This window comes from Staurois parvus, unplaced genomic scaffold (assembly GCF_062004578.1).
Source record: "Staurois parvus isolate SC_StPar_1 unplaced genomic scaffold, SC_StPar_1.0 ptg002244l, whole genome shotgun sequence".
In the NCBI taxonomy this organism is placed as follows: domain Eukaryota; kingdom Metazoa; phylum Chordata; class Amphibia; order Anura; family Ranidae; genus Staurois; species Staurois parvus.
Genome location: NW_028320040.1, coordinates 26334 through 40108, shown reverse-complemented (window position 1 = coordinate 40108; position 13775 = coordinate 26334). Strand labels below are relative to the sequence as shown.

The 13775-nt window shown below is 49.7% G+C and overlaps 1 protein-coding gene across 1 annotated transcript in view; it reads right to left on the bottom strand.

Annotated features, from left to right (window-relative positions):
- NPR2 (natriuretic peptide receptor 2) overlaps positions 1-13775 on the bottom strand; it is a gene marked incomplete at its 5' end in the record, with an annotated part of 88855 nt that overhangs the window by 56551 nt on the left and 18529 nt on the right. Inside the window, 3 exons of the mRNA XM_089665571.1 lie at positions 5288-5408; positions 12069-12153; positions 12232-12364. Of these exons, the coding sequence (XP_089521697.1) occupies positions 5288-5408; positions 12069-12153; positions 12232-12364 (339 nt within the window). The remainder of the gene's footprint in view (positions 1-5287; positions 5409-12068; positions 12154-12231; positions 12365-13775) is intronic.

Here is a 13775-nt window from a genome sequence, read left to right as displayed (position 1 = left end):
GGAATGTCCTGGAGTGGCCCAGCCAGAGCCCAGACTTGAACCCGATTGAACATCTCTGGAGAGATCTGAAAATGGCTGTGCACCGATGCTCCCCATCCAACCTGATGCAGCTTGAGAGGTCCTGCAAAGAAGAACGGGAGAAATCGCCCCAAAATAGGTGTCCAGGCTTGTAGCATCATCCTCCAAATGACTCGAGGCCGGAATGGGGGCTAAAGGGGCTTCAACCAAGGATGGGGCGGGGGCTGGGAATACTTATGTACATGTTTTTTTTATTTTTAATAACTTGCAAAGATTTCAAAACAAACTTCTTTCACGTTGTCACTATGGGGGATTGTATGTAGAATGTGGAGGGAATAAAGCTGTAACATAACAAAATGTGGGAAAAGGTAAGAGCTGGGAATACTTTCTGGATGCACTGTAGATCAGGTATGATGGAAGAGGACAGTACATGGAGATCATAGATCAGGTATGATGGAAGAGGACAGTACATGGAGATCATAGATCAGGTATGATGGAAGAGGACAGTACATGGAGATCATAGATCAGGTATGATGGAAGAGGACAGTACATGGAGATCATAGATCAGGTATGATGGAAGAGGACAGTACATGGAGATCATAGATCAGGTATGATGGAAGAGGACAGTACAGGGAGATCATAGATCAGGTATGATGGAAGAGGACAGTACAGGGAGATCATAGATCAGGTATGATGGAAGAGGACAGTACATGGAGATCATAGATCAGGTATGATGGAAGAGGACAGTACAGGGAGATCATAGATCAGGTATGATGGAAGAGGACAGTACAGGGAGATCATAGATCAGGTATGATGGAAGAGGACACTACATGGAGATCATAGATCAGGTATGATGGAAGAGGACAGTATAGGGAGATCATAGATCAGGTATGATGGAAGAGGACAGTATAGGGAGATCATAGATCAGGTATGATGGAAGAGGACAGTACAGGGAGATCATAGATCAGGTATGATGGAAGAGGACAGTATAGGGAGATCATAGATCAGGTATGATGGAAGAGGACAGTACAGGGAGATCATAGATCAGGTATGATGGAAGAGGACAGTACATGGAGATCATAGATCAGGTATGATGGAAGAGGACAGTATAGGGAGATCATAGATCAGGTATGATGGAAGAGGACAGTACAGGGAGATCATAGATCAGGTATGATGGAAGAGGACAGTATAGGGAGATCATAGATCAGGTATGATGGAAGAGGACAGTACAGGGAGATCATAGATCAGGTATGATGGAAGAGGACAGTACATGGAGATCATAGATCAGGTATGATGGAAGAGGACAGTACATGGAGATCATAGATCAGGTATGATGGAAGAGGACACTACATGGAGATCATAGATCAGGTATGATGGAAGAGGACAGTACAGGGAGATCATAGATCAGGTATGATGGAAGAGGACAGTACAGGGAGATCATAGATCAGGTATGATGGAAGAGGACAGTACATGGAGATCATAGATCAGGTATGATGGAAGAGGACAGTACAGGGAGATCATAGATCAGGTATGATGGAAGAGGACAGTACAGGGAGATCATAGATCAGGTATGATGGAAGAGGACAGTACAGGGAGATCATAGATCAGGTATGATGGAAGAGGACAGTACGGGGAGATCATAGATCAGGAATGATGGAAGAGGACACTACATGGAGATCATAGATCAGGTATGATGGAAGAGGACACTACATGGAGATCATAGATGAAGTATGATGGAAGAGGACACTACATGGAGATCATAGATCAGGTATGATGGAAGAGGACAGTACAGGGAGATCATAGATCAGGTATGATGGAAGAGGACACTACATGGAGATCATAGATGAAGTATGATGGAAGAGGACACTACATGGAGATCATAGATCAGGTATGATGGAAGAGGACACTACATGGAGATCATAGATGAAGTATGATGGAAGAGGACACTACATGGAGATCATAGATCAGGTATGATGGAAGAGGACACTACATGGAGATCATAGATGAAGTATGATGGAAGAGGACACTACATGGAGATCATAGATCAGGTATGATGGAAGAGGACAGTACATGGAGATCATAGATCATGTATGATGGAAGAGGACAGTACATGGAGATCATAGATCCGGTATGATGGAAGAGGACAGTACATGGAGATCATAGATCAGGTATGATGGAAGAGGACAGTATAGGGAGATCATAGATCAGGTATGATGGAAGAGGACAGTACATGGAGATCATAGATCAGGTATGATGGAAGAGGACACTACATGGAGATCATAGATCAGGTATGATGGAAGAGGACAGTATAGGGAGATCATAGATCAGGTATGATGGAAGAGGACAGTACAGGGAGATCATAGATCAGGTATGATGGAAGAGGACAGTACAGGGAGATCATAGATCAGGTATGATGGAAGAGGACAGTACATGGAGATCATAGATCAGGTATGATGGAAGAGGACAGTACATGGAGATCATAGATCAGGTATGATGGAAGAGGACAGTACATGGAGATCATAGATCAGGTATGATGGAAGAGGACAGTACAGGGAGATCATAGATCAGGTATGATGGAAGAGGACAGTACATGGAGATCATAGATCAGGTATGATGGAAGAGGACAGTACATGGAGATCATAGATCAGGTATGATGGAAGAGGACAGTACAGGGAGATCATAGATCAGGTATGATGGAAGAGGACACTACATGGAGATCATAGATGAAGTATGATGGAAGAGGACACTACATGGAGATCATAGATCAGGTATGATGGAAGAGGACAGTACAGGGAGATCATAGATCAGGTATGATGGAAGAGGACAGTACATGGAGATCATAGATCAGGTATGATGGAAGAGGACAGTACATGGAGATCATAGATCAGGTATGATGGAAGAGGACAGTACAGGGAGATCATAGATCAGGTATGATGGAAGAGGACAGTACATGGAGATCATAGATCAGGTATGATGGAAGAGGACAGTATAGGGAGATCATAGATCAGGTATGATGGAAGAGGACAGTATAGGGAGATCATAGATCAGGTATGATGGAAGAGGACACTACATGGAGATCATAGATGAAGTATGATGGAAGAGGACACTACATGGAGATCATAGATCAGGTATGATGGAAGAGGACACTACATGGAGATCATAGATGAAGTATGATGGAAGAGGACACTACATGGAGATCATAGATCAGGTATGATGGAAGAGGACAGTACATGGAGATCATAGATCATGTATGATGGAAGAGGACAGTACATGGAGATCATAGATCCGGTATGATGGAAGAGGACAGTACATGGAGATCATAGATCAGGTATGATGGAAGAGGACAGTATAGGGAGATCATAGATCAGGTATGATGGAAGAGGACAGTATAGGGAGATCATAGATCAGGTATGATGGAAGAGGACAGTACAGGGAGATCATAGATCAGGTATGATGGAAGAGGACAGTACAGGGAGATCATAGATCAGGTATGATGGAAGAGGACAGTACATGGAGATCATAGATCAGGTATGATGGAAGAGGACAGTACATGGAGATCATAGATCAGGTATGATGGAAGAGGACAGTACATGGAGATCATAGATCAGGTATGATGGAAGAGGACAGTACAGGGAGATCATAGATCAGGTATGATGGAAGAGGACAGTACATGGAGATCATAGATCAGGTATGATGGAAGAGGACAGTACATGGAGATCATAGATCAGGTATGATGGAAGAGGACAGTACAGGGAGATCATAGATCAGGTATGATGGAAGAGGACACTACATGGAGATCATAGATGAAGTATGATGGAAGAGGACACTACATGGAGATCATAGATCAGGTATGATGGAAGAGGACACTACGTGGAGATCATAGATGAAGTATGATGGAAGAGGACACTACATGGAGATCATAGATCAGGTATGATGGAAGAGGACAGTACATGGAGATCATAGATCATGTATGATGGAAGAGGACAGTACATGGAGATCATAGATCAGGTATGATGGAAGAGGACAGTATAGGGAGATCATAGATCAGGTATGATGGAAGAGGACAGTACAGGGAGATCATAGATCAGGTATGATGGAAGAGGACAGTATAGGGAGATCATAGATCAGGTATGATGGAAGAGGACAGTACAGGGAGATCATATATCAGGTATGATGGAAGAGGACACTACATGGAGATCATAGATCAGGTATGATGGAAGAGGACAGTACAGGGAGATCATAGATCAGGTATGATGGAAGAGGACAGTACATGGAGATCATAGATCAGGTATGATGGAAGAGGACAGTACATGGAGATCATAGATCAGGTATGATGGAAGAGGACAGTACAGGGAGATCATAGATCAGGTATGATGGAAGAGGACAGTACAGGGAGATCATAGATCAGGTATGATGGAAGAGGACAGTACGGGGAGATCATAGATCAGGAATGATGGAAGAGGACACTACATGGAGATCATAGATCAGGTATGATGGAAGAGGACACTACATGGAGATCATAGATGAAGTATGATGGAAGAGGACACTACATGGAGATCATAGATCAGGTATGATGGAAGAGGACACTACATGGAGATCATAGATGAAGTATGATGGAAGAGGACACTACATGGAGATCATAGATCAGGTATGATGGAAGAGGACAGTACATGGAGATCATAGATCATGTATGATGGAAGAGGACAGTACATGGAGATCATAGATCCGGTATGATGGAAGAGGACACTACATGGAGATCATAGATCAGGTATGATGGAAGAGGACAGTACATGGAGATCATAGATCAGGTATGATGGAAGAGGACACTACATGGAGATCATAGATCAGGTATGATGGAAGAGGACAGTACATGGAGATCATAGATCATGTATGATGGAAGAGGACAGTACATGGAGATCATAGATCCGGTATGATGGAAGAGGACACTACATGGAGATCATAGATCAGGTATGATGGAAGAGGACAGTACAGGGAGATCATAGATCAGGTATGATGGAAGAGGACACTACATGGAGATCATAGATCAGGTATGATGGAAGAGGACACTACATGGAGATCATAGATCCGGTATGATGGAAGAGGACACTACATGGAGATCATAGATCAGGTATGATGGAAGAGGACAGTACATGGAGATCATAGATCAGGTATGATGGAAGAGGACACTACATGGAGATCATAGATCAGGTATGATGGAAGAGGACACTACATGGAGATCATAGATGAAGTATGATATGAGGACTCTCACTAATGATAGAGTCAGGCGGCTCCCAGCACATTTGTGGTATCGCTCAGAATTTCCGAACTGCAGCTCCTCCCATCTGATCCTCCACAGCATGCTGGCCAGTTCCTTCTCCAACATCAGCTTCCTGTGGACAGACAGACACCATGACAGACAGGACACCAAATTCTACACTACCAGCAGGTTACACATTACCCTGATCAATACTATCCCCTCTCCCAGTATAATCCCCTCACCTCCCAGTATGATCCCCTCACCTCCCAGTATGATCCCCTCACCTCCCAGCGCAATCCCCTCACCTCCCAGTATAATCCCCTCACCTCCCAGCGCAATCCCCTCACCTCCCAGTATAATCCCCTCACCTCCCAGTATAATCCCCTCACCTCCCAGTATAATCTCCTCACCTCCCAGTATGATCCCCTCACCTCCCAGCGCAATCCCCTCACCTCCCAGTATAATCCCCTCACCTCCCAGTATAATCCCCTCACCTCCCAGTATGATCCCCTCACCTCCCAGTATGTTCCCCTCACCTCCCAGCGCAATCCCCTCACCTCCCAGTATAATCCCCTCACCTCCCAGTATAATCTCCTCACCTCCCAGTATAATCCCCTCACCTCCCAGCGCAATCCCCTCACCTCCCAGTATAATCCCCTCACCTCCCAGTATAATCTCCTCACCTCCCAGTATGATCCCCTCACCTCCCAGTATGATCCCCTCACCTCCCAGTATAATCCCCTCACCTCCCAGTATAATCCCCTCACCTCCCAGCGCAATCCCCTCACCTCCCAGTATAATCCCCTCACCTCCCAGTATAATCTCCTCACCTCCCAGTATGATCCCCTCACCTCCCAGTATAATCCCCTCACCTCCCAGTATGATCCCCTCACCTCCCAGTATAATCCCCTCACCTCCCAGTATAATCCCCTCACCTCCCAGTATGATCCCCTCACCTCCCAGTATGATCCCCTCACCTCCCAGCGCAATCCCCTCACCTCCCAGTATAATCCCCTCACCTCCCAGTATAATCCGCTCACCTCCCAGTATAATCCCCTCACCTCCCAGCGCAATCCCCTCACCTCCCAGTATAATCCCATCACCTCCCAGTATAATCTCCTCACCTCCCAGTATAATCCCCTCACCTCCCAGTATGATCCCCTCACCTCCCAGTATAATCCCCTCACCTCCCAGCGCAATCCCCTCACCTCCCAGTATAATCCCCTCACCTCCCAGCGCAATCCCCTCACCTCCCAGTATAATCCCCTCACCTCCCAGTATGATCCCCTCACCTCCCAGTATGATCCCCTCACCTCCCAGCGCAATCCCCTCACCTCCCAGTATAATCCCCTCACCTCCCAGTATAATCCCCTCACCTCCCAGTATAATCCCCTCACCTCCCAGTATGATCCCCTCACCTCCCAGCGCAATCCCCTCACCTCCCAGTATAATCCCCTCACCTCCCAGTATAATCCCCTCACCTCCCAGTATGATCCCCTCACCTCCCAGTATGATCCCCTCACCTCCCAGTATAATCCCCTCACCTCCCAGTATAATCCCCTCACCTCCCAGTATAATCCCCTCACCTCCCAGTATAATCCCCTCACCTCCCAGTATGATCCCCTCACCTCCCAGCGCAATCCCCTCACCTCCCAGTATAATCCCCTCACCTCCCAGTATAATCCCCTCACCTCCCAGTATAATCCCCTCACCTCCCAGTATAATCCCCTCACCTCCCAGCGCAATCCCCTCACCTCCCAGTATAATCCCCTCACCTCCCAGTATAATCTCCTCACCTCCCAGTATGATCCCCTCACCTCCCAGTATAATCCCCTCACCTCCCAGTATAATCCCCTCACCTCCCAGTATAATCCCCTCACCTCCCAGTATGATCCCCTCACCTCCCAGTATGATCCCCTCACCTCCCAGCGCAATCCCCTCACCTCCCAGTATAATCCCCTCACCTCCCAGTATAATCTCCTCACCTCCCAGTATAATCCCCTCACCTCCCAGCGCAATCCCCTCACCTCCCAGTATAATCCCCTCACCTCCCAGTATAATCCCCTCACCTCCCAGCGCAATCCCCTCACCTCCCAGTATAATCCCCTCACCTCCCAGTATAATCTCCTCACCTCCCAGTATGATCCCCTCACCTCCCAGTATAATCCCCTCACCTCCCAGTATAATCCCCTCACCTCCCAGTATAATCCCCTCACCTCCCAGCGCAATCCCCTCACCTCCCAGTATAATCCCCTCACCTCCCAGTATAATCCCCTCACCTCCCAGTATAATCTCCTCTCCCAGTATGATCCCCTCACCTCCCAGTATAATCCCCTCACCTCCCAGTATGATCACCTCCCAGTATAATCCCCTCACCTCCCAGTATGATCCCCTCACCTCCCAGTATAATCCCCTCACCTCCCAGTATGATCCCCTCACCTCCCAGTATAATCCCCTCACCTCCCAGTATGATCCCCTCACCTCCCAGTATAATCCCCTCACCTCCCAGTATGATCCCCTCACCTCCCAGTATGATCCCCTCACCTCCCAGTATAATCCCCTCACCTCCCAGTATGATCCCCTCACCTCCCAGTATAATCCCCTCACCTCCCAGTATGATCCCCTCACCTCCCAGCGCAATCCCCTCACCTCCCAGTATAATCCCCTCACCTCCCAGTATAAATCCTTCACTAACAATATAATCCCCTCACCTCCCAGTATAATCCCCTCACCTCCCAGTATAAATCATTCACTACCAGTATAATCCCTTCACCTCCCAGTATAATCTCTCACCTCCCAGCGCAATCCCCTCACCTCCCAGTATAATCCCCTAACCTCCCAGTATAATCCCCTCACCTCCCAGTATAATCCCCTCACCTCCCAGTATAATCCCCTCACCTCCCAGTATAATCCCCTCACCTCCCAGTATAATCCCCTCACCTCCCAGTATAATCCTCTAACCTCCCAGTATAATCCCCTCACCTCCCAGTATAATCCCCTAACCTCCCAGTATAATCCCCTCACCTCCCAGTATAATCCCCTCACCTCCCAGTATAAATCCTTCACTACCGGTATAATCCCCTCACCTCCCAGTATAATCTCTCGCCTCCCAGTATAATCTCTCGCCTCCCAGCGCAATCCTCTCACCTCCCAGTATAATCTCTCACCTCCCAGTATAATCCCCCCACCTCCCAGTATAATCCCCTCACCTCCCAGTATAATCCCCTCACCTCCCAGTATAAATCCTTCACTACCAGTCTAATCTCTCACCTCCCAGTGCAATCCCCTCACCTCCCAGTATAATCCCCTCACCTCCCAGTATAAATCCTTCACTACCAGTATAATCCCCTCACCTCCCAGTATAAATCCTTCACTACCAGTATAATCCCCTCACCTCCCAGTATAATCCCCTCACCTCCCAGTATAATCCCCTCACCTCCCAGTATAATCTCTCACCTCCCAGCGCAATCCCCTCACCTCCCAGTATAATCCCCTCACCTCCCAGTATAATCTCTCACCTCCCAGTATAATCCCCTCACTTCCCAGTATAAATCCTTCACTACCAGTATAATACCCTCACCTCCCAGTATAATCCCCTCACCTCCCAGTATAACCCCCTCACCTCCCAATATAACCCCCTCACCTCCCAGTATAATCCCCTCACCTCCCAGTGAAATCCCCTCACCTCCCAGTGCAATCCCCTCACCTCCCAGTGCAATCCCCTCACCTCCCAGTGAAATCCCCTCACCTCCCAGTATAATCCCCTCACTTCCCAGTATAATCCCCTCACCTCCCAGTGCAATCCCTTCACCTCCCAGTGAAATCCCCTCACCTCCCAGTGCAATCCCCTCACCTCCCAGTATAATCCCCTCACCTCCCAGTATAATCCCCTCACCTCCCAGTATAATCCCCTCACCTCCCAGTATAATCCCCTCACCTCCCAGAATAATCCCCTCACCTCCCAGAATAATCCCCTCACCTCCCAGAATAATCCCCTCACCTCCCAGTATAATCCCCTCACCTCCCAGTATAATCCCCTCACCTTCCAGTATAATCCCCTCACCTCCCAGAATAATCCCCTCACCTCCCAGAATAATCCCCTCACCTCCCAGTATAATCCCCTCACCTCCCAGTATAATCCCCTCACCTCCCAGTATGATCCCCTCACCTCCCAGTATAATCCCCTCACCTCCCAGTATAATCCCCTCACCTCCCAGTATAATCCCCTCACCTCCCAGTATGATCCCCTCACCTCCCAGCGCAATCCCCTCACCTCCCAGTATAATCCCCTCACCTCCCAGCGCAATCCCCTCACCTCCCAGTATAATCCCCTCACCTCCCAGTATGATCCCCTCACCTCCCAGAATAATCCCCTCACCTCCCAGTATAATCCCCTCACCTCCCAGTATGATCCCCTCACCTCCCAGTATAATCCCCTCACCTCCCAGTATAATCCCCTCACCTCCCAGTATAATCCCCTCACCTCCCAGTATAATCCCCTCACCTCCCAGTATGATCCCCTCACCTCCCAGTATAGATGTGTATTGGGTGGGTGTATGGGGAGTACAGTGTAGGGGGATGGGATGGATGTGTATTGGGTGGGTGTATGGGGAGTACAGCGTGGGGGTGGTGGGATGGATGTGTATTGGGTGGGTGTATGGGGGGGGTATAGTGGAGGGGTGGCGTGAATGTGTATGGGATGGATATGTATTGGGCGGGTGTATGGGGGAGTACAGTGGGGGTGGGATGGATGTGTATTGGGTGGGTGTATGGGGGAGTACAGTGGGGGTGGGATGGATGTGTATTGGGTGGGTGTATGGGGGAGTACAGTGGGGGTGGGATGGATGTGTATTGGGAGGGTGTATGGGGGAGTACAGTGGGGGTTGGGATGGATGTGTATTGGGAGGGTGTATGGGGGGTACAGTGGAGGGGTGAGGTGGATGTGTATTGGGTGGGTGTATGGGGGGTACAGTGGGGGGGAGTGGGATGGATATGTATTGGTTTGGTGTATGGGGGGGTACAGTGGGGGGTGGGATGGATGTGTATTGTGGGTACAGTGGGGGGTGGGATGGATGTGTATTGGGTGGGTGTATTGGGGTACAGTGGGGTTGAGATGGATGTGTATTGGGCGGGTGTATGGGGGGGGGGGGGTATAGTGGAGGGGTGGGGTGGATGTGTATTGGGTGAGTGTATGGGGGGTACAGTGTGGGGGTTTGGGATTGATATGTATTGGGTGGGTGTATGGGAAGTACAGTAGTGGGGGGTGGGATGGATGTGTATTGGGAGTACAGTGGGGGGTGGGATGGATGTGTATTGGGAGTACAGTGGGGGGTGGGATGGATGTGTATTGGGGGTACAGTGGGGAATGGGATGGATGTGTATTGGGGGGTACAGTGGGGGGTGGGATGGATGTGTATTGGGAGTACAGTGGGGGGTGGGATGGATGTGTATTGGGAGTACAGTGGGGGGTGGGATGAATGTGTATTGGGGGTACAGTGGGGGGTGGGATGGATGTGTATTGGGGGTACAGTTGGGGATGGGATGGATGTGTATTGGGGGGTACAGTTGGGGGGTGGGATGGATGTGTATTGGGGGGTACAGTTGGGGGGTGGGATGGATGTGTATTGGGGGGTACAGTTGGGGATGGGATGGATGTGTATTGGGGGGTACAGTTGGGGGGTGGGATGGATGTGTATTGGGGGGTACAGTTGGGGGGTGGGATGGATGTGTATTGGGGGGTACAGTTGGGGATGGGATGGATGTGTATTGGGGGGTACAGTTGGGGATGGGATGGATGTGTATTGGGGGTACAGTGGGGGGTGGGATGGATGTGTATTGGGGGTACAGTTGGGGGGTGGGATGGATGTGTATTGGGGGGTACAGTTGGGGATGGGATGGATGTGTATTGGGGAGTACAGTGGGGGGTGGGATGAATGTGTATTGGGGGTACAGTGGGGGGTGGGATGGATGTGTATTGGGGGTACAGTGGGGGTGGGATGGATGTGTATGGGGAGTACAGTGGGGGATGGGATGGATGTGTATTGGGTGTACAGTGGGGGGTGGGATGAATGTGCATTGGGGGTACAGTGGGGGTGGGATGGATGTGTATTGGGGGTACAGTGGGGGGTGGGATGGATGTGTATTGGGAGTACAGTGGGGGGGGTGGGATGGATGTGTATTGGGGGTACAGTGGGGGATGGGATGGATGTGTATTGGGAGTACAGTGGGGGGTGGGATGGATGTGTATTGGGGGTACAGTGGGGGGTGGGATGGATGTGTATTGGGGGTACAGTTGGGGGGTGGGATGGATGTGTATTGGGGGTACAGTGGGGGATGGGATGGATGTGTATTGGGAGTACAGTGGGGGGTGGGATAGATGTGTATTGGGGGGTACAGTGGGGGGTGGGATGGATGTGTATGGGGAGTACAGTTTGGGGGTGGGATGGATGTGTATTGGGGGTACAGTGGGGGGTGGGATGGATGTGTATTGGGAGTACAGTGGGGGATGGGATGAATGTGTATTGGGAGTACAGTGGGGGATGGGATGGATGTGTATTGGGGGTACAGTTGGGGGATGGGATGGCTGTGTATTGGGGGTACAGTGGGGGGTGGGATGGCTCTGTATTGGGTGTACAGTGGGGGATGGGATGGATGTGTATTGGGGGAACAGTGGGGGTGGGATGGATGTGTATTGGGGGAACAGTGGGGGTGGGATGGATGTGTATTGGGTGGGGGGGATTCGGGTATGACCCCCCCCGGCACACACAGTGGGTTGGAGGGTCCAATCACTGACCTCATTACAATGATGCTGGCCATCCCAAAGATGAGCAGGGTGAGTCCGGCGCCCAGCGCCACCATGGCCAAGGTGGAGAGCGGAGCTGGAATAGACAGAACAGACAGCAGTGACAATGGAGGACAATGTGAGCAGAGAGCACAGAGCGCGGGGTGTCACTTACTCTTCACACAGCTCGGGTCATCTGTATCAAATACACAGGGTGGGCTGTCCAGTGGTGGGGCCCCCTTCAGCCACAGGATGGGGGTCCCGGTCCAGTTAATCTGTTTTGTTATCCCATCATAATGACCAACGATCTGTGAGAAGATGGAGAGAACTAGGTCAATGGATGGCGCTCATACTGGAGGCCTGACACCCACTGACACCCACTGACAACCACTGACACCCACTGACACCCACTGAGAACCACTGACAACCACTGACACCCACTGATACTCACTGACAACCACTGACACCCACTGACAACCACTGACAACCACTGATACCTACTGAGAACCACTGACACCCACTGAGAACCACTGACAACCACTGACACCCACTGATACTCACTGACAACCACTGACACCCACTGACAACCACTGACACCCACTGATACCTACTGAGAACCACTGACAACCACTGATACCTACTGACAACCACTGACACCCACTGATACCTACTGACAACCACTGACAACCACTGATACCTACTGACAACCACTGACAACCACTGATACCTACTGAGAACCACTGACAACCACTGATACTCACTGACAACCACTGACACCCACTGACAACCACTGATACCTACTGAGAACCACTGACAACCACTGACAACCACTGATACCTACTGACAACCACTGATACCTACTGACAACCACTGACAACCACTGATACCTACTGAGAACCACTGACAACCACTGATACTCACTGACAACCACTGACACCCACTGACAACCACTGATACCTACTGAGAACCACTGACAACCACTGACAACCACTGATACCTACTGACAACCACTGATACCTACTGACAACCACTGACAACCACTGATACCTACTGACAACCACTGGCAACCACTGACACCTACTGATACTCACTGAGAAACACTGATTATTATTATACAGTATTTATATAGCGCCAAAGGGTTTGCTCAGCGCTGATACTCACTGAGAACCACTGACACCCACTGAGAACCACTGAGAACCACTGATACTCACTGAGAACCACTGACACCCACTGATACTCACTGAGAACCACTGACAAGCACTGACGCCCACTGACACTTACTGAGAACCACTGACACCCACTGAGAACCACTGACACAAACTGATATTCACTGAGAACCACTGGCACCCACTGACACTTACTGAGAACCACTGACACCCACTGAGAACCACTGACACCCACTGACACAAACTGATACTCATTGACAACCACTGACGCCCACTGATATTCACTGACACCCACTGATACTCACTGAGAACCACTGACACCCACTGATACTCACTGACACCCACTGAGAACCACTGACACAAACTGATACTCACTGACACCCACTGAGAACCACTGACACAAACTGATACTCACTGACACCCACTGAGAACCACTGACACAAACTGATACTCACTGACACCCACTGAGAACCACTGACACAAACTGATACTCACTGACACCCACTGAGAACCACTGACACCCACTGATACTCACTGACACCCACTGAGAACC